Below are 22,324 nucleotides of genomic sequence, written 5' to 3'. Positions count from 1 at the left end.
ATGTGTTATTAAATATCGTATTTTATTTAAATTGATGCATACACTTTATTGGTGTTTTTGAGCCCCGCTTCTCCCCTTTCTGTTGTTTCTTGTTTCCATTGTTTGAGGAACTGACCATCCCCTAAAGCGGCTGCTCCTTAAGGTGACAAACACATATATAGGCGCTCTAAAACAGTGTTTCCCAACCCTGGTCCTCAAAGTACCCCCAACAGTGCACGTTTTCCAGGTCACCAGCAGGTGCACTCATTATTCATACACATTTTAAAAGATCCACAGGTGGAGCTAATTATGTCACATATGATTCTGTGTGGAGAACTGGAAAACATGCACTGTTGGGGGTACTTGAGGACCAGGGTTGGGAACCACTGCTCTAAAAGATTAACCTTGGTTGATCATCACGTAGCATGGTTTTGCAGTGTAAATGATTGCTGCTTTAAAAAAAAACTGGAGATTTCTTCCCAAATCTCTCATTTTCTGAATCTCTCATCCTATTACATTTCACCCATAAATTTTAGTTAGTATATAAGGTGGAAAATCCTGTTTTGACCATGCAGATTAGTAGTTAGTAGTCCCTTAATGCACCCACTCTGTGGAATGCCCTCCCAAGCACAATAAGACTCTCCTCCAGTCTCCAAACCTATAAGCGTTCCCTAAAAACTCATCTCTTCAGGCAAGCTTATCAAATTCCAGAACCAGTCATAGAACCTTGCATTCTGGTGGAATCAATGCAATAAAGAATACAGTATCTATCCTTATGTATCAATGCCTATTTCCCTATAGATTGTAAGCTTGCGAGCAGGGCCCTCCTACATTTTGACTGTCTGTAAATACCCTGTTTTGTTGTATCACTGTCCCCTTTGTAAAGCGCAACGGAATATGCTGCGCTATATAAGAAACTGTTAATAAATAAATAGCCACAGACTGCAAACTGTAGGCACAATGAAGGTAAGACCTAAAAATGTACACTTTTTGCTAGTCTTGGGGATGGATTTGGGGCGCGTCTACCCTCGGGTTGGTGTAACCGAGTTGCTTTCGGGGTGGTACACCCTAACATTTATTTAGCACTATTTATTTTTCAATAATATTATACTTTCTCTAGCACTACACATTTTAACCTCTAGCTTCTGCTACTTTCTTATTAACACACTTCTAGCTTAGTTTTTTCACTTGTGTGCTGCCCTGGGGTGACTTGCTTATGCTGGCCTTTTTGGGGTTCCGCACCCCAGATCCAAACTTAGTATAAGGGACCCACCAGAAATGAGTTCACCGTGAAGCTGGTTGGTGGGCAAATATTTCTTGGCCAATTGATATACCAAGAACCTCTGTTATTGATTGATTAATAATATGGAGTGTATTTTTTTTATACCCCTTTCAGACAGAAAAGTCTGAAAATCCCAGCAAATACACAGCATTTTAAATGCTGTGTCATTTTTCCGGGAGCAGCCTGACACCCCTTCACACAGAAGAACAAATTACCAGGTTGAAAATTTCTACCCGGTAATTTGCTGAATAACACCGGTATTTCTTCTGTGTGAAAGGGTCAAACCGGGTCATAAATCCCGTGTCCTCGACCCTGGTCAATTCCAGGGTCGGAGACACGGGATGTAAGACACTGGTGTGCCCTTTCACACACAAAGAGGACCCGTGTTATTCACAAAATCACCAGGTGAAACTGCTTCACCCAGCAATTTTGTTTTCAGTCTAAAAAGGGGTATCAATCTCTCATTTTCTCAATCCGTCATACTATCAAATTCCCCCCATTGTGTTGAATGTAAATGTACATTATTGCCCCAGTTACAGGTAAAAATAAAGGAATATGAAATATTATATATACCATGTAAGCCCTACAAAAATGTACACTATTTAGAAATATGTGCTAAATAGTGGCAATTATTTTTAAACAATTAGTGGTACAGGTCAGGTCTCCCGTATCCAGTGAACTCTTATTCAAAATATTCCAAAAAACATGGTTTTTTTTAGAATATTTTTCGGATATTTTTTGTCCCCCCTGCCCCTTTTTTCATGCTTACCAATTTCATGCTTACCACATTCGGCTCGTGATTGGCCGCTAGGCGGCCAATAGAATCATTCGGAGGAGAGGTGCGGAAGATTAAACATCTCTGCGTCTCTTCTATCAGTTCGTGACAGGGGACCGCCGGGACACTCGTGTTTTTTTATTTTGCGAAGACCTGGACTACTTCAGGAGAGAAGAGGACAGATCTTCGCCAGAGGATGCTTGTAAGTATACTTTCCTTCCACAGGTGCCCTATAAATTACTTCGGACCCCGGACCCGGACGCCGACATGGAACCGGACGCCGACACGGACGCCGACATGGACCAGGACACCGGACCAAGACCGAGGGCTACCTACGGGCTCAAGATAGGTAAGTATCAGTATGTGTGGGCTTTGGATGTATTAAAGTTTTATTTTTCTTGGGTGTCAGTGTGTTTATTTGAATATTTTTAATACTGTGGAACTAGAAGTGCCAGCGGGCCCTTTAATGCCCTGCATGCTGGGACTTGTGGTTCTCCAAGTCCCAGCTTGCGGGGGAGGCTTGCTGGGACTCATATTTCCACATTATTAAACAATAGTTTTTTCTTTTTTTTTACACAACTTCATCAGCCCGTTGACCACTGCACTGGGTCACCGGGGATGCACCAGGCTTCAGCCTGGTCAGTATTAAGAATACGAATACGAAATATTGTATTCGTATTTTTAGTAAATTTCCCCCTTTGTGTGTGTTTGGAACCCTGGGACCAAGCTGGTGAAATAATATTCAGATCAGGTGGGCGGGGTGCTACTCTAAGTTGAAGGAGTCCCAACCTTCAGGTGTACACCATTTTAGCTTATGGGGGAGGGGGGGATCTTAGAATGCACACCCAATATACATGAGGTGCTATCATGCTGGGACTTGTAGTTCTGCAAAGAAAAACACATGGTGCAGATGCACACTCCATATTATTAATCAATCAATCAATAATAGAGGTTCTTGGTATATCAATTGGCCAAGAAATATTTGCCCACCAACCAGCTTCACGGTGACCTCATTTCTGGTGGGTCCCTAATACTAAGTTTGGATCTGGGGCGCGGAACCCCAAAAAGGCCAGCATAAGCAAGTCACCCCAGGGCAGCACACAAGTGAAAAAACTAAGCTAGAAGTGTGTTAATAAGAAAGTAGCAGAAGCTAGAGGTTAAAATGTGTAGTGCTAGAGAAAGTATAATATTAGTGAAAATTAAATAGTGCTAAATAAATGTTAGGGTGTGCCACCCCGAAAGCAACTCGGTTACACCAACCCGAGGGGAGCCGCGCCCCAAATCCATCCCCAAGACTAGCAATAAGTGTCAATTTTTAGGTCTTACCTTCATTGTGCCTACAGTTTGCAGTCTGTGGCTACCAGGGACCAAGCTGGTGAAATAATATTCAGATCAGGTGGGCGGGGTGCTACTCTAAGTTGAAGGAGTCCCAACCTTCAGGTGTACAGGTGTACACCATTTTAGCTTATGGGGGAGGGGGGGATCTTAGAATGCACACCCAATATACATGAGGTGCTATCATGCTGGGACTTGTAGTTCTGCAAAGAAAAACACATGGTGCAGATGCACACTCCATATTATTAATCAATCAATCAATCAATAACAGAGGTTCTTGGTATATCAATTGGCCAAGAAATATTTGCCCACCAACCAGCTTCATGGTGACCTCATTTCTGGTGGGTCCCTAATACTAAGTTTGGATCTGGGGCGCGGAACCCCAAAAAGGCCAGCATAAGCAAGTCACCCCAGGGCAGCACACAAGTGAAAAAACTAAGCTAGAAGTGTGTTAATAAGAAAGTAGCAGAAGCTAGAGGTTAAAATGTGTAGTGCTAGAGAAAGTATAATATTAGTGAAAAATAAATAGTGCTAAATAAATGTTAGGGTGTGCCACCCCAAAAGCAACTCGGTTACACCAACCTGAGGGGAGCTGCGCCCCAAATCCATCCCCAAAACTAGCAATAAGTGTAAATTTTTAGGTTTTACCTTCATTGTGCCCTCAGTTTGCAGTCTGTGGCTACCAGGGACCAAGCTGGTGAAATAATATTCAGATCAGGTGGGCGGGGTGCTACTCTAAGTTGACGGAGTCCCAACCTTCAGGTGTACAGGTGTACACCATTTTAGGTTATGGGGGGGGGGGGGGGAATCTTAGAATGCACACCCAATATACATGAGGTGCTATCATGCTGGGACTTGTAGTTCTGCAAAGAAAAACACATGGTGCAGATGCGCACTCCATATTATTAATCAATCAATCAATAACAGAGGTTCTTGGTATATCAATTGGCCAAGAAATATTTGCCCACCAACCAGCTTCACGGTGACCTCATTTCTGGTGGGTCCCTAATACTAAGTTTGGATCTGGGGCGCGGAACCCCAAAAAGGCCAGCATAAGCAAGTCACCCCAGGGCAGCACACAAGTGAAAAAACTAAGCTAGAAGTGTGTTAATAAGAAAGTAGCAGAAGCTAGAGGTTAAAATGTGTAGTGCTAGAGAAAGTATAATATTAGTGAAAATTAAATAGTGCTAAATAAATGTTAGGGTGTGCCACCCCGAAAGCAACTCGGTTACACCAACCCGAGGGGAGCCGCGCCCCAAATCCATCCCCAAGACTAGCAATAAGTGTCAATTTTTAGGTCTTACCTTCATTGTGCCTACAGTTTGCAGTCTGTGGCTACCAGGGACCAAGCTGGTGAAATAATATTCAGATCAGGTGGGCGGGGTGCTACTCTAAGTTGAAGGAGTCCCAACCTTCAGGTGTACAGGTGTACACCATTTTAGCTTATGGGGGAGGGGGGGATCTTAGAATGCACACCCAATATACATGAGGTGCTATCATGCTGGGACTTGTAGTTCTGCAAAGAAAAACACATGGTGCAGATGCACACTCCATATTATTAATCAATCAATCAATCAATCAATAACAGAGGTTCTTGGTATATCAATTGGCCAAGAAATATTTGCCCACCAACCAGCTTCATGGTGACCTCATTTCTGGTGGGTCCCTAATACTAAGTTTGGATCTGGGGCGCGGAACCCCAAAAAGGCCAGCATAAGCAAGTCACCCCAGGGCAGCACACAAGTGAAAAAACTAAGCTAGAAGTGTGTTAATAAGAAAGTAGCAGAAGCTAGAGGTTAAAATGTGTAGTGCTAGAGAAAGTATAATATTAGTGAAAAATAAATAGTGCTAAATAAATGTTAGGGTGTGCCACCCCAAAAGCAACTCGGTTACACCAACCCGAGGGGAGCTGCGCCCCAAATCCATCCCCAAAACTAGCAATAAGTGTAAATTTTTAGGTTTTACCTTCATTGTGCCCTCAGTTTGCAGTCTGTGGCTACCAGGGACCAAGCTGGTGAAATAATATTCAGATCAGGTGGGCGGGGTGCTACTCTAAGTTGACGGAGTCCCAACCTTCAGGTGTACAGGTGTACACCATTTTAGGTTATGGGGGGGGGGGGGGGGGAATCTTAGAATGCACACCCAATATACATGAGGTGCTATCATGCTGGGACTTGTAGTTCTGCAAAGAAAAACACATGGTGCAGATGCGCACTCCATATTATTAATCAATCAATCAAAAACAGAGGTTCTTGGTATATCAATTGGCCAAGAAATATTTGCCCACCAACCAGCTTCACGGTGACCTCATTTCTGGTGGGTCCCTAATACTAAGTTTGGATCTGGGGCGCGGAACCCCAAAAAGTTACCAACCTGATATCTCTATCGCTGTTGAGAAGATGACAATCACTCCTACCTCTCAAGCTCGCTGCCTAGGTGTTATCCTTGACTCAGAACTTTCCTTTGTACCCTACATTCAATCTGTCTCAAAATCATGCCACATGCACCTAAAAAAACATATTTAAAATTCGCCCTTACCTTACACAAGACACTGCAAAATCTCTAATCCATGCTCTCATCATCTCACGCATTGATTATTGCAATAGTCTCCTTATTGGCCTTCCCCAATACAGACTCTCACCACTACAGTCCATTATGATTGCAGCTGCTAGGCTAATCTTCCTAGCCAGACGTTCATCGTCTGCAAAGATACTCTGTCAGTCACTTCATTGGTTACCTGTATTCTACCGTATTCAATACAAAATTATTTTACTTACACACAAAGCCATAAACCAAACTACACCAACATACATATCTTCTCTTATCTCAAAATATCATCCAACACAACCTCTACGCTCCTCCCAAGATCTGCGTCTCTCATCCACAATCCATTACTCGCTCCCATTCCTGACTGCAGGACTTTCTACGGGCTGCACCCACTCTGTGGAATGCCCTCCCAAGCACAATAAGACTCTCCTCCAGTCTCCAAACCTATAAGCGTTCCCTAAAAACTCATCTCTTCAGGCAAGCTTATCAAATTCCAGAACCAGTCATAGAACCTTGCATTCTGGTGGAATCAATGCAATAAAGAATACAGTATCTATCCTTATGTATCAATGCCTATTTCCCTATAGAGTGTAAGCTTGCGAGCAGGGCCCTCCTACATTTTGACTGTCTGTAAATACCCTGTTTGTTGTATCACTGTCCCCTTTGTAAAGCACAACGGAATATGCTGCTATATAAGAAACTGTTAATAAAAATATTAAATAAATAAATAATGCATGGGAACAAATAAATGGAGCATTATTAGAAAGTATATTTAGTTATCAGTGATGCGATATAGTTACCACTCCTTTTCACAAGCAGCTGTATTTGTTGGCGTGGTTGTGGATGGGTTGGTAATAGGAGTTAGTGGTTCCCGGCCTGGAACCACCCAAAAGGAAGTCACTTCTGTCCACAAAGATAACTGGTACCAGAGAAACGCATTTCTCCACCTTCATACGCTCTGTTGGTATCATCTGGTGGGAATGGGATCATCTGACAGTGGGACAACAAGTCTCTAGACATGGTGTTGAATTTTCCCAACTGGCTCCATAGAAAAAGTTGATTCATTTCACTCTGGATAGCAGCTAGCCAGCTGCAGCTCATTTACTATTTAAGGATTAGGTGATACTCATGGACACACTTTATTCTGCTCCTGGTGAAGCTGGGAGACCTTTCCCACGGAAACACATGAACAATTTACCTATATCCCTGACACTTATATACTCCTGAGTAATACAAATCCAACAGCATATTGGACACGGGACTAATTTCTCTACATGGTCATAATCCAACACCATCAATAGAATGGACTGGACCAGCAGCAATCATCCACTTCACACCCAAGTTTACCGGAAATCTGATCAGAATTCATCTACGCCAATTTGCATCATTTCTGGATATCGGCCACCCGGTAATATATTTGCTGCATATTAATAGAGACGTCCCATTTTTCAGTATATCCAGGATATAGGGGAACCACCAGTGTGTCACAAGGGTATTAATTTGCTGCTATTCAATTTTTATTCCATGAGAATTATATTACATTCTATTTTTATATATATATTCATTTTATTTATATATTGTTTAAATAAATAATTTTATTTTGAAAGAAACCGTCATCCATACTTACATACATAGCCAGCGCTGGTTGTCGCCCCCTTTTCTGCTTTTCGACGCACCTGTGTTTTCAAGGCAACGCCCATCATTTCTATGGCCAAGCACCACCCTCAATGCCTGTACCACCAAGGGTTTTGGATACCCCTGTTTGAGGAAGATGACTTATTCTGCACATACAGTAGATGGCTGAATTCAGGCGGGGCGCTAAAGTCTTGTGATGTCAACCGCCCACCCCAAGCAGGCATCGACACACCTGGTTTGGGAATACTCAGCAATGTATCCATCTTTGCTGATGACACAAAATTGAGCAGAGTAATTAGATCAACCAAGGATGTCTTTGTGCTTCAAAATGATCTTAATAAACTTACTAGACGATTGGGCAAACAAGTGGAAGATGAGGTTCAATGTGGACAAATGCAAGGTCATGCACCTTGGGAGACATAACCAGTGTGCTAATTATAACCTAAACTTGAATGAATTGGGTAATTCAATACTCGAAAAGGATCTAGGAGTACAACAAACTGGGGTGTAGCACTCAGTGTCACATAGCAACTAATAAGGCCAACAGAACTAGCTTGTATAAAAAAGGGCAAGGGCATGGAAACTAGGGACTCAAAAGTAATTATGCCACTGTACAAAGCATTGGTTAGACCGCACCTTGAATACGGATTACAATTCTGGGCCCCACACTATAAAAAGGACATTATAGAACTGGAAAAAGTCCAAAGAAGAGCAACAAAGCTTATTAAGGGAATTGAGAATTTAAGCTACGAGAACAGATTGAACAAATTGGGACTGTTTACACTAGAGAAGAGACGTTTAAGGGAAGACATGGTTATCATGTACAATATATCAGTGGCCAATATAAGGAACTGTCAAATACCCTTTTTTACCACAAGGAAGGACTCCAGGACACGTGGGCACAAGTTTAGATTAGAAGAAAAAAGATTTAGTTCCCTTACAAGGAAAAAAAATTTCACAGTCAGGGCAACCAAACTATGGAACTCTTTTCCTGGTGAGGTGGTGTCGGCAGACACATTAAATATGTTTAAAATAAGGTTGGACAAACATTTATTGGTTAAAATCATCCACGGGTACAAGTAAGAATAATAATCTGTCTTTGAAATAAAAAATTAGTATTCTCTACATAACACAAGGGTTAAGCTGACAAACCAAGGTTGAACTGGATGGACACAAGTATTTTTTCAGCCTTAACTACTATGTAACTATGTAAGGTCCAGGATCAAGAGGAGAAGTAGTAGAGTAGGAGGATAAAAAGAGTGTGGATACTTCCTTCTCATTTGTGGGCTCAAATGAAGAAAAAGTGCCAGAGGGTTCATCAGGGGAAGAAAGTGGGTTAGAGGTTGAGGAAGAGCATACCATTTCATCTCGGATGTTATCAATCTTATCCTTAAAGTAGAAGGCAAGTTCTTGTGCACTGATTATTGAGTATTACTCTAAAGGGAAGAGGCTCCGGGTGGACGTATCTAGCCCAATATTGTCCAAAGCAATCAATTAACTTCTGCCATGTATCTAGCGCAGTCTTCAAAACTATAGCATCTGTTTGCATTGGATATCTATGGAACTTTATCTTTTTTCCAAGGCTGCATACGAAACATGTCTCCTACAGAAAAACTATACAGATTATTAAACCTATTGTATATAAGACTGTATTATATGTGTAGAAATTCCCTTACCATAAATACTCATTGTCGGATAAGCTTTGTTTTGGTACTCGCGAACCACACAATTTCATTGGAGAGATTTATGGCAATGAGTTGATATTCACCCAGTAAAACTTACCTGGGATCTCCAAACAGTTATAAATGGATGGCTGCAATGGCATAAATAATATAGGATTTACTCTGATTCCATCAGTTTCCAGCCAACAGATTCCTGGGTGATAATGGCAATGCCTGTGTAGGATAAAAGACAATGGACAATAAATGTAGAATCTTATGGAGTTTTATAATCGTGTTAGGTATCACTTGGGACCGAGGGACTTGTATGTTGTATGAATATAAATAAACTCTCTCCAGGGACAAATAGTTTCCAAACTGAAAGAGAAGAAGTTTTAGTTTTGTAAGTTTTACTTACAGTAAGTTCCCTGATTGGATTGTTCATCAGTTATTGATGGAGCCCAGCTCTTCTGAGGAACAGAATGACCATGTGAGATGAACTCATGGCGTGATTCACACAATTCTGCCTGCAGATGGCTCTCTGCAAAGTGCCCATGTGGCAAGGAAAGCATACACAAAGCAGAACAACTACGAGTGACTCCTAAGCACACAGGCCTCAGTCATATATTGGCGGGGGCTACTGGGCAGTAACTTGACATCTGCGCTAAACACAAGTGGACTTAGATCTCAGAGATCCAAGCCTAAGCAAAATGACCCAATCCAGAGGTATCAAGACCTGCCACTTGGTACTCCTTGCCAATTCCAGGCATCAGAATCAGGCAAAACATCATCAGCCTTTAACGTGCGTGGGTGCGTGGGTGCGTGCAAGCAGTGGTGGTGGACAGAGCGAGACCGCTGTTTAGAACGGCAATGGCAAAAACCCTACTCTGACTCTATTGGCCTCCTGGGCAGGTGACCGTAGGTTGTGAGGTGCTAGGCTTCTCCTTTAGTCGCCGCGTTCGAAGGAGCGAGTTAAGCCCGCTCCGACCCCGATGCAACCAGGTTGTAGGATGGTACAAACCTACGGTGACCATCAGGGACAGGACCAAGAGGACGATCTAACTAACAGGGCCTATCTGGACTGAACACCCTAGCAAAGGAGTCTGACTGAGTCACAGGCACCGGACAAAGTAATAATGGGGTGCCACCAAACAAAACACACGCTAACACAAAACACTACGCTAACAGTAATGGTACCCCAAAACAGGTGTGAGCCCGCAACCAATTATGGTTATCACAGATAGCTGGACTAAGACAATAATAATGATAACTCAGTATAAAGGGCTGCTTGCCCACAGAAATACAGGAATAAGGAACCAGGCTCCACTGGAGCACTTACGTGACCGGATCGAACCCTCCAGCAGCACAGGATGGTAACTTGCATGCCAGGAGCAACTTGGCAGGATTAGATGATGATACGCTGACCAAGACGGAACCGGATCAAGACTGGACCAGGACAGGACCAAGATGGTACCGTAACTGGACCAAGACTGGACAGAGACCAGACCAAGACTGGATGCAGACCGCAGCAAGATGGCAGCTGGACAAAGGCTGAACCACTGCTGGACAGTGACAGGAACACGACAAGACAATGGCTGAACCACGGCTGGACCACAGCTGGACCAGACTAAACAGCACAGGGACACAGCAGATCGGGACAACAGAGTGCTGCAAGCACTCTGCAGGGAATAATATCACCGGCGGAGCTGAGCTGGGCCAGATCCCTTAAAAGGGATGCCCTGACCAATCAGCCGCCAACGCCGGACCAAGTCCTCTATCTGTGCTAATTTTAAACAGCTGGTCGGGCGCACGCCGCTAGATGTCCCCCGGTTGCTAAGCAACCTCCGGGTGGTGCGGCCCGAGCCCTATCAGTGTCCGCCGGCCGGGCAGAAGAGATGCGCCGCTGCCGGGTGGACCTGTCACTCAGGCTCTCCCTGCCGGGTGGAAGTGCTCGGTCCGCTCTTCTAAGGGCGCCGGTATGCTGTGATGCAGCGCTTCTGTCAGCGCTGCTGACACAGCCGTTGTCGGATCTCTCACGAGTTTTGGATTTGATATACAAGTAAGACCAAGATGGCGGTGAATCCGGCACTAGTTCCACTTGTCTATGCTGGTGTCTGCTCTGTCTACATACTCTAGTGGCTGCTCATATGCTCAGTGCTGCTAACACAACAATCCAGTGTTCACCCACTCCAGTACTGCTATTGTGCATGTCCAGTGTTCATCCGCTCCAGTGTTGTTGACCAACAAACTTGCCCTGTGTCCATTTGCTCCAGTTTTGATGATGCACACTGTATTATTTACTTCTTACCAGTTACATATATAGCGCACACATATTCCGTAGCACTAAACAGAGAATATTTGAACATTCACATCAGTCCCTGCCCCAGTGGAGCTTACAATCTATATTCCCTACCACATATATACGAACACACAGACATTCTAGGGTTAATTTGTTGGGAGCCAAATAACCTACCTGTATATTTTTGGATTGTGGGCGGAACCCGGAGTACCCGGAGAAAAGCCATTATTATTCAAAGTTTTTTAAAAAGTTGAGTAAGTTTTAAAATTGTCATGAAAAAAGTTAAAAGAATGTTGAAAAAGTAAAAAAAAAAATTGATCTCCATACCTCTATGTACCCATAATGCATAAGTACTGTGACTGTGACTGTGTACAGGCTGTGCCCCACCGTATATCCATGACATAAAAGCACTGTGACTCTACAGGCAATACCCCACTGTGTATCCATACCATACATGTACTGTGACTCCAAAGGCCTTGCCCCACTGTGTATCCAAAATGTACAAGTACTGTCATTCTAAAGGCTGTACCCACTGTGTATCCATTACATACAAGTACTGTGACTCTACAGGCCGTAACCTACTGTGTATCCATAATGTACAAGTAATGTAACTCTGCAGGCCATACTCCACTGTTTATCCATAACATACAAGTAGTGTGACTCCACAGGCCGTACCCCACAGTATCCATAATGTGCAAGTACTGTGGCTCCGCAGGCTGTACCCCACTGTGTATCCATAACATACAAGTACTGTGACTCCATAGGCTGTGCCCCATTGTGTATCCATAATGTACAAGCACTGTGACTCCGCAGGTTGTACAACACTGTGTATCCATAACATACATGTACTGTGACTCCACAGGATTTACCCCAGTGTCTATCCAGAACATATAAGTACTGTGACTCCACAGGCCAATCACCACTGTGTATCCATAACATACATTTACTGTGACTCCACAGGCCATACCCCACAATATCCATAACGTACAAGTACTGTGACTCTGCAGGCTGTACCCCACTGTATATCCATAACATACATGTACTGTGACTCCACAGATCATACCACACTGTGTATCCATAACGTGCAAGTACTGTGACTCCACAGGCTTTACCCCAGTGTCTATCCAGAACATATAAGTACTGTGAATCCACAGGCCGTACCCGACTGTGTATCCATAACATACAAGTACTGTGACTCCATAGGCTGTGCCCCACTGTGTATACATAATGTACAAGTACTGTGACTCCAAAGGCTGTACAACACTGTGTATCCATAACATACATGTACTGTGACTCCACAGGCTGTACCCCACTGTGTATCCATAACATACAAGTACTGTGACTCCACAGGCCGTACCCCACGGTATCCATAGCGTACAAGTACTGTGACTCAGCAGGCTGTACCCCACTGTGTATCCATAACATACAAGTACTGTGACTCAGCAGGCTGGTCCCCACTCTATCCATAAAATACAAGTACTGTGACTCCATAGGCAGTACCCCACTGTGTATCCATTACATACAAGTACTGTGACTCCACATGCCATACCCCACTGTGTATGAATAACATACAGTACATGTAATGTGACTCTGCAGGCTGTACCCCACTGTGTATCCATAATATCCAAGTACTGTGACTTCACAGGCCATACCCCACTGTGTATCCATAATATACAAGTACTGCGACTCCATAGACTGTACCCCACTGTGAAATCCATAACATGACTCCACAGGCTGCACCCCACTGTATCCATAACATACAAGTACTGTGACTCCATAGGCTGTGCCCCACTGTGTATCCATAATGTACAAGCACTGTGACTCTGCAGGCTGTACCCCACTGTGTATCCATAACATACATGTACTGTGACTCCACAGGCTGTACCCCACAGTATCCATAACGTACAAGTACTGTGACTCCGCAGGCTGTACCCCACTGTGTATCCATAACATACATGTACTGTGACTCCACAGGCTGTACCCCAGTGTCTATCCAGAACATATAAGTACTGTGAATCCACAGGCCATACACCACTGTGTATCCATAATATACATGTACTGTGACTCCACAGGCCATACCCCACAGTATCCATAACGTACAAGTACTGTGACTCCGCAGGCTGTACCCCACTGTGTATCCATAACATACATGTACTGTGACTCCACAGGCTGTACCCCAGTGTCTATTCAGAACATATAAATACTGTGACTCCACAGGCCATACACCACTGTGTATCCATAATATACATGTACTGTGACTCCACAGGCCATACCCCACAGTATCCATAACATACATGTACTGTGACTCCACAGATCATACCCCACTGTGTATCCATAACGTGCAAGTACTGTGACTCTGCAGGCTGTACCCCACTGTGTATCCATAACATACAAGTACTGTGACTCCATAGGCTGTGCCCCACTGTGTATCCATAATGTACAAGCACTGTGACCCCGCAGGCTGTACCCCACTGTGTATCCATATATCTGCATGCCTAATTAACAATAGATGAGATGAGAATAAGCTTCATGCGCACAGCACCCCAACAGGTACAGACCCCTATAGAAGGTACCTTCACGGGATATAATCTTTATGGTACTCTGTAAGTGATGTACCATAAAGTGACCGTAAGTGATGTAAGTAAGTGATCATGTAGTTTGGCTCCCGATAATGGATTCTCGGTCATAGAAAAATGAATCTTGAATATCTGAAATAAGCTCCAATTTGGGAGAAATCCAACATAACAGGTCACCAGAAAGGATGGATGATAATTACTGCAGCGACCAGTTCCAAAAAGTGCATGAGTAAGAGGTCCCCGACACCTCATCCACTTTTCACCCTAGGTGGCCAGTCAGCCTTACGGTCTGGTACCGCTGCACATCTTCTTGGGAGTTCTGTAGTCCACCAATGGCTTTCTACCCCAGCACTGGGTTCTTTTTCTAGGTATAACACCTTTACTCGTGACCTGTTATGTTGGATTTCTCCTAAATTGGAGCATATTCCAGATAGTCAAGATTTATGTATTGTACATGTGTTATGGATGTCCACATATACCGTTTTTTGGCCCCATAAGACGCACCTTTCCCCCAAAAAAAGTGGGGGGGAATGTGTGCGTCATATGGAGCGAATACTGCAAAAAAGAGTGCACGTTGGGGCCGAGTCCAGGATGCTGCTGCTGCGCCGGCATCCCAGGAGCTGCAGCAGAGCCCGGATTCTCGGTAGCCATGTGACTTACCCGCTCCGCCCTCCTCCTCCTTCCTCACAAGTGTACAGTGGGTGCAGCGTTGGCCGCTCCCCCCAACCCAGGAGAGCCTGGACGCAGGAAACCACTGACGCAGACATGCGGGCAGTGTAACATCCAGAAGGGGTGTTATGGAGGAGCGCCTCAAGCTCCGGAGACTATAGCAGCAGCAGCTCTGACAGGGAGGAGGCACAGAGACGAAAGAAAGGAGGAGGAGTTCCCAGCCTCAACTTGGTAAGGGTCTGTGTCTACAGTATGTGTATGCTGGCTCTGATATGTGTGTGTGTGGGTGTGATTATTTGCCTACATTTCTTAAGACAATTACAGGCAATTCATAGGTTAATATGACATAGTATTGTATAACTGCTAAATAATACCACATGGGGGGAAATTTACTAAGAATACAAATACAAAAAATCATATTCGTATTCTTAATACAAATGAATACGACTGGTGTAGTCGTATTTTCATTCCTATTCCGGAGGATAATTTACTAATCGGTTGTATTTGACTGGTTCGAATTATCCGATGGCGTATTGATTTGTATTTTTTCTGTTACGAATTCATATTTTAAATACAAATTCGTAGTTTTAAATACAAATTCATATTTTTAAATACAAATTTGTATGTTACAATACAAATTTGTATTTTAAAATACAAATTCGTATTGGTTTTAGCCTGCATGGATCAGTCAGATCCGTGCAGGCAGCAGTGTAAAAAAAAAATTAAAAATAAATAAATAATTTCAAAAGTGTGTACGTGTGCTTAGTGGCCTTTTATAAGTCACACATTTGTGATTTTGATCAGCTGGGGGTTATTTTCTGATTTTTTCCTCATGTGTAAAATTCTAAGATGTGAAATCCACTTCCAAATCAAGGTGTATTTTTTTGGCGTATTTTGTTACGATTCGTATGCGTTTTTCGATTTGTATTCGTATTTTTTACATATACGAATTGTTAGTAAATGACTAAAGTACGTTGTTTTCATGTAAAAAAAGGCGAATTCTATCGATGTCGTATTCATTCGTATTCGTATTCAAAAATATGATTATACCATGTATACACCATGAATACGAATACACATCACCGTATTTTCAGGATAGTAAATCCTTAAAATATGAATACACATAAAAAAATCGTATTTTGCTGTACGAACACAAATTTTTTATACGATTTTACCTTAGTAAATTTCCCCCATGGTATTTTATATAGTATTCAGTTACTATCAAATACAGTATATGGTAAATTGATTTAATGGACATGTTGGTGTGACATAATATGTAATCAGCATGACAGTGTGAGTCATAATCTGTAATGGGCTAGGCAGCTGCAGGCATAATGTGTAATGGGCATTATTTGGTTCAGTATTATGGTCAGGTGTGTCTTATGGAGCGAAAAATACGATAATAAGCATCCTTGCACGTTAAACAGCCTTTCTCGTTGCACAATGCCATGGCAGGATTTGGCAGTGCCATGCGTCTTTTTGTGTGGTTTATCTTCCTTTAATATGGATATTATTTGCAGCGCTATGCATTCAAGACACACAAGCTGATTTAAATGATATGCAGCGTGCCTATATTCTGTATGTGACTGCAGCTGCATCTGCACTACAAATCATATGTTGCAGATACAGCCAAAGTCACAGAAAATAGGCATGCTGCATATCATTTTAATCAGCTTGTGTGTCTTATGTGCATAGTGATACAAATAATATGCATATTAGAGGAAGATAAATCCTTCCATGGCATTCAGCAACTAGAAGGGCTGTACAATGCACAAAGAGGCTAAATATATGTGGTCACACCTGTAAGTGGCCTAGATCTGTTCCTGACAGGGAATAGTGAGATTGTTACTCTGGATCTCTTTGCTCAAACATTCGAAATAAAAATAAATAATATCTTGAATAATACTCTGAAGATACCAATTTCCAGAATAGTTTTATTCCTAAAATTAATATATTCATTAGTACTGTTTTTGTTTTAGAGTTTAACAATATAGAGCTACTTCTAATTTTTTATTTGCATTTTCTTTAATCTTGTTCCAAATATCTGCTACCACTGAACCTTCTATGGGAAAAAAAAAATTGTTTAGTTTTTTTTTTCATCACCTTTGATGCTAACGGAATCAAAAGAACACTTTAGTAAATGCATTTTATAAATGTCCCTTCTTCTAATACAAAGTTGCATTTTGGTATCTAATAAAATTTTACACTTTTATTTAGAATTTATCGATGTCAACTAATCCGTAATAAATTACTAATGATTTCTCTGATCTCTTGATTCCTCAAGCTGTAGATGATTGGGTTAAACAGTGGTGTTACTACGATGTACAAAAGGGCCATCCACTTGTTCATGGTCAACGAGTCCCCATTAGCTGGCACCACGTAAATAGTGGTCAAGGTACCAAAGTACATGGTCACCACGGAGAGGTGGGAGCTGCAGGTGGAGAAGGTCTTCTTCCTTCCAGTAGTAGAGGAGATCCCAAGAATAGTTGTGAACACACAGGTGTAACTAATTACTACTAAGATAAATGGGATGGCAATAATGGGGACAGCAATAATCACAATCTCTAACTGTAGGGCATGCGTGTAAGAGCAAGAAAGCTCAATAAAAGGAGCAACATCACAGAAGAAATGGTCAATGACGTTGGGTCCACAGAACTCAAGTTGACACAGAAAATTAAGAGTAATTTGGGTGATGAGAAAACCAAACACCCAACAATAGATAACCAAGGAATGTTGTAGTTTGATGGTCATAATGGTGTTGTAGCGCAGAGGGTGGCATATGGCCAGGTACCGGTCATAAGACATGACTGTGAGGAGATGACATTCTGTACACCCTAACGCACAATAGATATACGACTGTGTTATACATCCCATGACAGAGATGGTGGCTCCTTCCAACCATATGACACGTAGCATGTTGGGGATGATAACAGTCAGGAACAAAATCTCACAGAATGACAACTGCTGGAGGAAGAAGTACATGGGAGAGTGTAGCTGTGGTCTGGTGGAAACCAATACAATGATCAAAGAGTTTATTGTAAATGTTACAATGTACACAATCATAATCAGTAGGAAAAAAATGACGGCCTTCAAACCCTTCATTTCTTGGAATCCACATAGTACAAATTCATTGACTTCTGTTGTATTGCCTTTATTTATTGCTGTGAGATCTATGGAAAATAAAATATTTTATTATATGGTCACTATAAACTAATTTTACATTATGATTATCAAGATGCTGTATTTAAGATGGTATTTTATACAGTATCAACAGAAGGTTCTGATTTAATCCCAGTAACTAATTCCTGAATTGTTAAATCCACGTTGGTGCATGCTTAGTCCGTGTTGATGGGAAAAAAAGTAGTCACAATTATCAAATAAACACTGTAAATAATAATTTCATTAAAAAAAGAATAAAAATGTAATTACAAGAGGAATGTTGAGAGTAAAAGTGGATTGAAACATACAGGGAGGCCATAAAGGGTTCACCAAGAATATACCCTAACAGTTCATGCAGTACCATTTTTGTCTTTCGACTTTGAGTACTTTCTTTATTTGATTTTTAATTTATTTATGTATTTAATTTTTATTTGTTTATGTATTTATTTATTGATTGATTGATTTATTAATTTAGGTATTGAGGTATTTATTTATTTAGGTTTTTTTATTTTTTTGTTTCAGTATGTTTTATGTCATTGATCAAAGTGTGCCTAGAAAATGTATTTTCCATAGAAGGTAGAAGGCTTGTAATGACTCATTTTGCATTGACTAAAAACTTATTCCACTTATCCAATGTAATTAACAGAAAAATAATAAAATAATTGAATAAAATATTCAGAACAAGGCGCAGTGCTAGACAGTTGGGCTAGTTTTGACTATAACATAAAGCACCGGTTTTCAGTTGATGGTTTTGAACACTCTGGTGTGGCATGGTTAGTACATACTGTAAGTTTGCTACCCAGCCCCCAGGACACAGTAGGAAACACACAAAAGTCAACATCCCAGAACACACATTGGCCATGCCAGCGGCACAGAAAAACATTGCCTAAGCACACCGCTCACATAGCAAATGGACTGACTGTGTGAAGCAACTGCAGAAGATGCCCACCAAAGAAATTTGTTCCTGATTGAGATAAGCAGACCATGTGAGTTTGGCAATGAATTGGGGGCAATGCAAAGTGGTCTATGTGATCTATACGGCTCTGCAGACAAACGTGATGGTGGCATGGTGTGATCTTACGGTACTAGTTGTTGTCATATTGTGCTATAATGCGTACTACAAAGTGCCACAATGTGAACAAAGGGCACAACCAAGAGGCATAATGTAAACTAAAAGTTTTAAGGGGTATCAAGTTTTGGAGAGAGAAAAAATGTAAGAGATACTCTACCAACCATTAAGCTGCTAAGGGGGTAATTCAACGGAAACGGATGTTGATTCTCAAACTCATGGGCGTTTTTTTTCGACAATCCATGCCCACTTTTGCTGATACGCCCACTTTCCAGCACTCAATAGACTGAACATTAAATTTCGGCTGTCGATTTTCCATCAAGCTCGGCGAAAACAGCTCGGGATTCCTACTGCCATGACTTTGCTATGGTCAGAATCCCATATTGAATACCCTCTAACTGTTACGTGCTGTGTTTGAAAAACAATGACAGCTAAGAACTGGTTGGCAGGTACTTTGTCTCTCTCCACTTTATCACTATACTATATATAGACCCTAAATGATCTGCTTAATATAGTGTATAGCGCTCCTAGACAATTTCAGCAGATTTTTCAGTATGTCGGCAGGTGAGAAAAGTTGAAAATCTCTGTTATAGAGGCTACCAGTCTGAGTATTCCCCTCAGTGGGGAAAGCCAGCTTCTGACTCCTCAGCACAATGCTAGGGCCCCTGTAATTGGAATAAATAAAATAATATTATTGGAGTTTGCAATAAGGTCAATGGTATTTTTGAGAGGTCTTTATTTATCTACTTTTTCTTTAATACGATCATGCAGAAGCATGTATAATACAGTTAGTACACATGGGCTCATGGATCAAGAGAGTCCCCACTCCGCACATCCAGAACTACGTCTACAGTTAGCAGTGCTAGAATTTTTAAATGTCTTTGGAAAGATGGTGCAGACCCAGGAGATAGCAAAGACTCTGATACTGTATCCTCTGCACAGTCGTCATCTTACCAAAGACATCACCATAGAGATGACACCATAGGCAGTCAGATATAAGTGGGGGGGGGGGACACTGTTTTAGAAGGGGCGTTAGACCACATTACATTATTGGAGCTTTATCAGAGCTGGATTGCATTCATGATGACATCATAGGATTAACTTCAGTGGGGTTGTCACAGACCCACTGGTCGCTCCTCCAGATACGTCAATCTGAACAGGACTGGCCGTGACTGGAGGTTCACTTTGGACACACGGGTCCCCTATATAAGGTATGTAGCAACCAATGCAAGATTTGAAGGGGTGCTTACGTTCACCACGGACACACAATACAAGGTATACAAAGGCTGTAACAAAACCACGCTCTAGGCATAAATCCTAAGAACACAGATTCAGGACTAGAAATATGAATTATTTATTTCCAAGAATACTTCAGAGCTTTAGTTACAAAAATGCTTCAAAGATGATTAAATATATTTTAAAGATACACACAGTGGAATACAATCTCAAACGAAAAAAAAAAGGAAAAAGATACAGAAAACCTAACACACTTACTCCAACAATCTTAGGTAGTTCTGTTGTGAGGGACCTTCACAGATTTGGAGGTATGGTCATTCCGAAAATATAGCGGAAGTCCCCAAGAAATGTAGGATGTGGTAATGGGTTCCAACAGTTTGGATCCCGACAGTCATTAGCCCGACATCGGGATCCCGACTGCCCGGACTCAGACAACATGGCAAGCGCAACAAGGCCCCTTTGACAGTCGGGATCTCGACGTCGGGTAAATGACTGTCAGGATCCTGACTGTCGGGAACGCGTTCGGCACCTGAAATGTACACAGGTTATTGTGAGAGAAGGGTAGATGTACCCGCAGATTCCTTCATCCGTCCCACCTTCCAGAGTTTTTAACCAGTTTCATGATGGACACTAATGAATGTCCCCAAGTAATTGATCCTTTGTACATGAAATGAAGATTCCACTCTACTTTTAAGTTTCTTACAGATTGGAATGCAACGGGACAGGATTCTAAATCTGATAATAAGATCTCTACTGTTGGAGGGGGGAAAACATCCCTGCCCTCTCTCTGGACATTGTTGATTTAACCCCTAATCTGGTTTATGAGGGGTCTCAGACCTTTATCTGATATCCTGGTTCTTTCAGTTATACAGATCTGTTTTTGTGTTTCCTGAAAGGGACGTCCTCTTAGCACCACTAAGACCCTGGTCTGGCAGCTAATCAGAAAGACAGAATTTGCCATCTAAAGTACAGGACACAGCCATTTCGTGACAGTCCTAGGTCACATTTAAGATGAAAGAATGATTATAAGGTCTACATTATTAATACACTAAATGGGAGACATTCTTTTGGGATCCGATCCTGTGATGGACCGTGACAGGGGCGATAACATATCTTCTCATCATGAAGTTATCTGCTGAATATCGAGACATCTCTGAATACATTAAGCTAATGTTGTAATGTCGAATTGCCTGGAAATAGGGTACAATTAGAACATTAATGTGCCAGGAGGACCAAATGTGACAAGTGAAAATCATGGACACCCTTTGTATTTTCTGTTGACATCCCCAAAACTGGTCTTCAGATTACCGCAACTACAAACTGACTACATAATATACCATAATATATCCAGCATGTTATTTACCATGAGAAATAATTTTTGGACTCATTCTGGCTACAGATGCATTAACAATCCTTCAGTCATTCATGGATGATCTGGATAGAACTTTGAAAATAAATAAATGATCGCAGGTGGCACCAATACATGTTCTTCTGTTGTAGATGAGTCTCTATTTTGATCAAATCATACAGAATTACTTTTTATATGCCTCGCTTCGGCATTGTCATGTTAATTATGATGTTATTGGAGCTATGGTAACAGATTTATGGATGTTGTAGATAAAACAGTGGGAGAAAATCTTGAAGTCTCAATGAAGACACTCTGGGTTTTTATTTGCTACTGAGTGCCGTGGGATTTATCTGTTTGTTTCAAGCTAACCAGGGAGAACATTTTGCATCACCAACGAGACATTACTGTTTTTCTGCTTGTTAATCATGTTTACGTCATTATTTTATCTAACAAATAATGCAGTTTTTTTTTATTTATCTTGAAGTTCTGTCTATATTCTCTACTGGGGGTTTTAGAGACAACAAGATGCTATCCCAAAACAACATTCAGATACATTTTCACATCTTAATCCCATCAAACACCATAATATGGTATCATCAAATTACAATTTATGTTTTAAAAATAATAATAAAAAAATCAACTGTTCTTTCATTGAAAGATTTAGAAAGCACTGGGGTTCAGACAGTGTTGCTGAGTGGTCTTCTGGGCTCGGATAAATATTTGAAAGTGTGGTCTAATAGCGGGAGGTATGGCCATG

General features: G+C 41.7%; 1 protein-coding gene across 1 annotated transcript; it reads right to left on the bottom strand.

The window, feature by feature from the left end:
- Positions 1–16,967: 16,967 nt before the first annotated feature.
- LOC146073401 (olfactory receptor 6F1-like) lies at positions 16,968–21,994 on the bottom strand. Its single transcript, XM_083180579.1, has 2 exons — positions 21,973–21,994; positions 16,968–17,925 (listed from the first exon to the last, which is right to left on the bottom strand). Exons 1-2 carry the CDS (start codon positions 21,992–21,994, stop codon positions 16,985–16,987), a joined length of 963 nt encoding a protein of 320 aa, XP_083036705.1. The 3' UTR covers positions 16,968–16,984.
- Between the last annotated feature and the right edge of the window lie 330 nt (positions 21,995–22,324).

The sequence above is a fragment of the Crinia signifera genome, chromosome 4 (genome assembly GCF_055691185.1).
Source record: "Crinia signifera chromosome 4, ASM5569118v1, whole genome shotgun sequence".
Lineage (NCBI taxonomy): Eukaryota > Metazoa > Chordata > Amphibia > Anura > Myobatrachidae > Crinia > Crinia signifera.
The sequence above is the reverse complement of the archived record's forward strand: the minus strand, read 5'-3'. Positions and strand labels throughout refer to the sequence as shown.

Bases quoted from the DNA above. Each gene is read 5' to 3' on its own strand.
- LOC146073401 (XM_083180579.1), bottom strand. From the start codon at position 21,994: ATGATTAACAAGCAGAAAAACA. The intron at 17,926-21,972 runs GTAATGTCTCGT...TATTTTCCATAG, and splicing joins GATTAACAAGCAGAAAAACA to ATCTCACAGCAATAAATAAA.